Here is a 2,966-nt window from a genome sequence, read left to right as displayed (position 1 = left end):
GGAGACAAAACCCAGTCCAATGTTGAACACTTTATTTACAGTTATGCTACATTTCACATCTTAGCTCTTTGTACAAAGTCATAAGCCATCATTATATAATTAGGACCCCAGTCCTGCAGGCAAATACAATAAGCTTGAACCAGTCAGTTTAATCACCCTCCCCCAGGGTGTGCTTGTCAGAAAGGTACACTCCCATGCCATTCTCAGGGGCTCCCAGTCTCTTCAGGTTGGTGGTGATCTCCCAGCTTCTTGATCATCTTCACTTGTTCATCCAAGTAGTGGGTCTCCAGGAAGTCACACAACTGAAAGAGGGAGACAAGTTATGGTCAGCAGCAGATTTCAAGGAATGGCAGCTGTCCCTTGAGAATTTTGATTTTAATCCACTTGAACTGGAGGATAGTCAAGTGGTGCAATTGAGCTTGATGGAATTTCTGTATTAGATTAAACTTACTATACAATAAGTTCTCAGATCCTGGGATCACTGGGACACATTTGCTAGTTACTGTCCACAGTAGGCCAGTCTCCTGTCCCTTCCCACTGCTCACCAAACAGAAACAGAGACACCAACACAAAGCTATTAGGCATGGAGATCTTATAATTAGGCCCAAGGACAGCAAGCTTCCACAAACTCCAACTTACCAAAATACCCACATTAAATTATTAAGAACTTACGTGAGGGTCAGTACTCCCAGTGGAGTGTTTGTCCAGATCCAGCAGACTCTTGTTCACATTCTTCTCCATCTGCAGAGTTCTCTGCATCACCTCCAGACCATTGCTCCACTCATCCTGCTCTGGTTTCTGGAAAGAAAGTTCTAACAGTTCTCTTACAATGGATGAAACAAACATTAGATAGTATTAAAAGGAAATTGAGGTGCAATCAAAAGTCTACTTTACCATTTGTTAGAATAAAAAATTGCTATTAAGCTATCACAACTGCTTGAGTTATATTGATAAGGCAAACAGCTTGGATGTATTTAAAGGGAAACAATGCAAGTGCATGGGGAGAAGAGAATAGAATGATATGACAGGGCGAGATAAAGCAAAATGTGAGGAATCTCATGTGGAGTATAAACACCAGCAAAGTCCAGCTTGGCCGAATAGCCTGTGCTGTAAATTGGAAATAATAGCTTTATCATATATGGGAACATTCAGTCTAAGGGGAGCCAGACAGAAGGCCACTTTTATTGAATCAAACCTTGATGTCCACAAGATGATTCGGCCTCCACGCTGATTCTGGAATTCCATCAGTTTCTCAGCATGTTCACGTTCCTCACGTGACTGCTCCTTGAAGAACTCAGCAAAGTGATGCAGGGCAACATCATCCCGGTCAAAGTAGAAGGACTATGGAGAGATCAGAAGAGTACTATATCGCAAACGGGTACAGCACATAACTTCAACCTCAATATTTTGCTTTCTTTCAAGGGTTTAAAACCTTACTGAACATGGAACTCCTTAATGGCAAACAAGCCAAAGGTGGTTAGAGGCAACGTTAAAGGAACACCCTCAAAGCCTCCCTGAAAAATTGTAACATCCCCACGGACACCTGGGAATCCCTGGCTAGAGATCGCCCCAAGTGGAAGGGCATCCAGGAGGGCACGGAGCACCTAGAGTCTCACCACCAAGAGCAGGCAATGAAAAAAAAAGCATACAGCAAACTAGCACCACCCACCCTTTCCCTCAACAACTATGTGTCCCACCTGTGACAGTTCGTGGTTCTCATTTTTTAGACTTTTCAGCCACCCAAGGACTCATTTTAAGAGTGGAAGCAAGTCTTCCTCTATTCAGAGGGAATGCCATTGATGGACATTTTCATGGAAACAATCTTTTGATAGCCTTACCCAATGAAAAACCTGTGTGTGTGTGTGTGTGTGTGTGTGTGTGCGGGAGAGAGAGCGAGAGCGAGAGCGTGTTCCAGATTTCCAACACCCTTGTAGGAAAGAATACTTCCAGACTTCCCTCCTAAATAGCCTGGACTAATTTTATTACATCCCCTCATTGCAAAGGCAAGGTTAGAGAGATTTAAAATGAGGATACAAATTCTGAATTCCATGCATTGAGTGCTGAATGTATTCCAAATAAACTTCAACAAGCTCAAAAGAGCCGAGGAAAGTAAGTCATGAACATTCAGGATACTCAGAATAGGTGGGCTGGATACAGCACAGAATTTAGTAAATTCACATTACATTGTCTCCATTGTGAAGTGCTCTAAAATGCAAAACTCACCATAACAGAGATAAACATAGGAAGAATAGAGCTCCATGTTGATCTGCTTATTGACAGCAGCCTCACAGCCCTGGTGGTAGTTCTGACACACTTGGGAAGCCATCTAGATTCTTTTTCACAAATCTAAACTTTGGGGAAGCAATAAACTGAAACGTAGCCAACCTCAAAGTCCTGTAGAAATTCAACCAACCGCAAATGCCAGTATTTATACTGCTGAACAACCCAGGGTGTGGCACACTGCAGGATGAGTGACAGTCCTCAATACCCAATCAGAACTTGCAGTCTCTCAGAGCATCAATCAAGGAATGGGAGGAGGGGAGATGGACTCCCAGAGCCAGTCAGATCTTTGAAGAAGGAATATCATTGGCTGACAACTTAATGAGGATCTGAATTGTGCCAACTTTCCTCAAACACAGTTCAGATATCCAGAATCACAGGTTTAAATGAATTCTCTATTCTTTCGGCATTGGGAAAAACTTAAACCATAAGTGTCCCCTTTATAAGGATGAATAAACAATAAGTTCCAAATATGACGAAACTAACAAGCACTTTTCAAATTATAATTTAGTTCCCTGTATCCACGCAGCACTCCAGTCCCTCTGGTACCCACCGGTCATGGAAAGCCTCCAGCATACCGGCAGACACCGCGTGCTCCCTCTCCAGGGACACCCGGACACGGATATAGCCGTGGAAGAGAGACAGGCAGACGGAGAGAACACCCCATCGACCGTGCTCTGCCTGGA

At 43.5% G+C, this 2,966-nt stretch overlaps 1 protein-coding gene across 1 annotated transcript; it reads right to left on the bottom strand.

Annotated features, from left to right (window-relative positions):
* Positions 1-203: 203 nt before the first annotated feature.
* Positions 204-2,326, bottom strand: LOC139262175 (ferritin heavy chain, oocyte isoform-like). The gene is made up of 4 exons (XM_070877320.1): positions 2,240-2,326; positions 1,180-1,341; positions 673-798; positions 204-302 (listed from the first exon to the last, which is right to left on the bottom strand). Exons 1-4 carry the CDS (start codon positions 2,324-2,326, stop codon positions 204-206), a joined length of 474 nt encoding a protein of 157 aa, XP_070733421.1.
* Between the last annotated feature and the right edge of the window lie 640 nt (positions 2,327-2,966).

This window comes from Pristiophorus japonicus, chromosome 4 (assembly GCF_044704955.1).
Source record: "Pristiophorus japonicus isolate sPriJap1 chromosome 4, sPriJap1.hap1, whole genome shotgun sequence".
NCBI classification, from domain to species: Eukaryota; Metazoa; Chordata; class Chondrichthyes; family Pristiophoridae; genus Pristiophorus; species Pristiophorus japonicus.
Note: the sequence above shows the minus strand (reverse complement) of the source record. Positions and strands in the feature narration are given on the sequence as shown.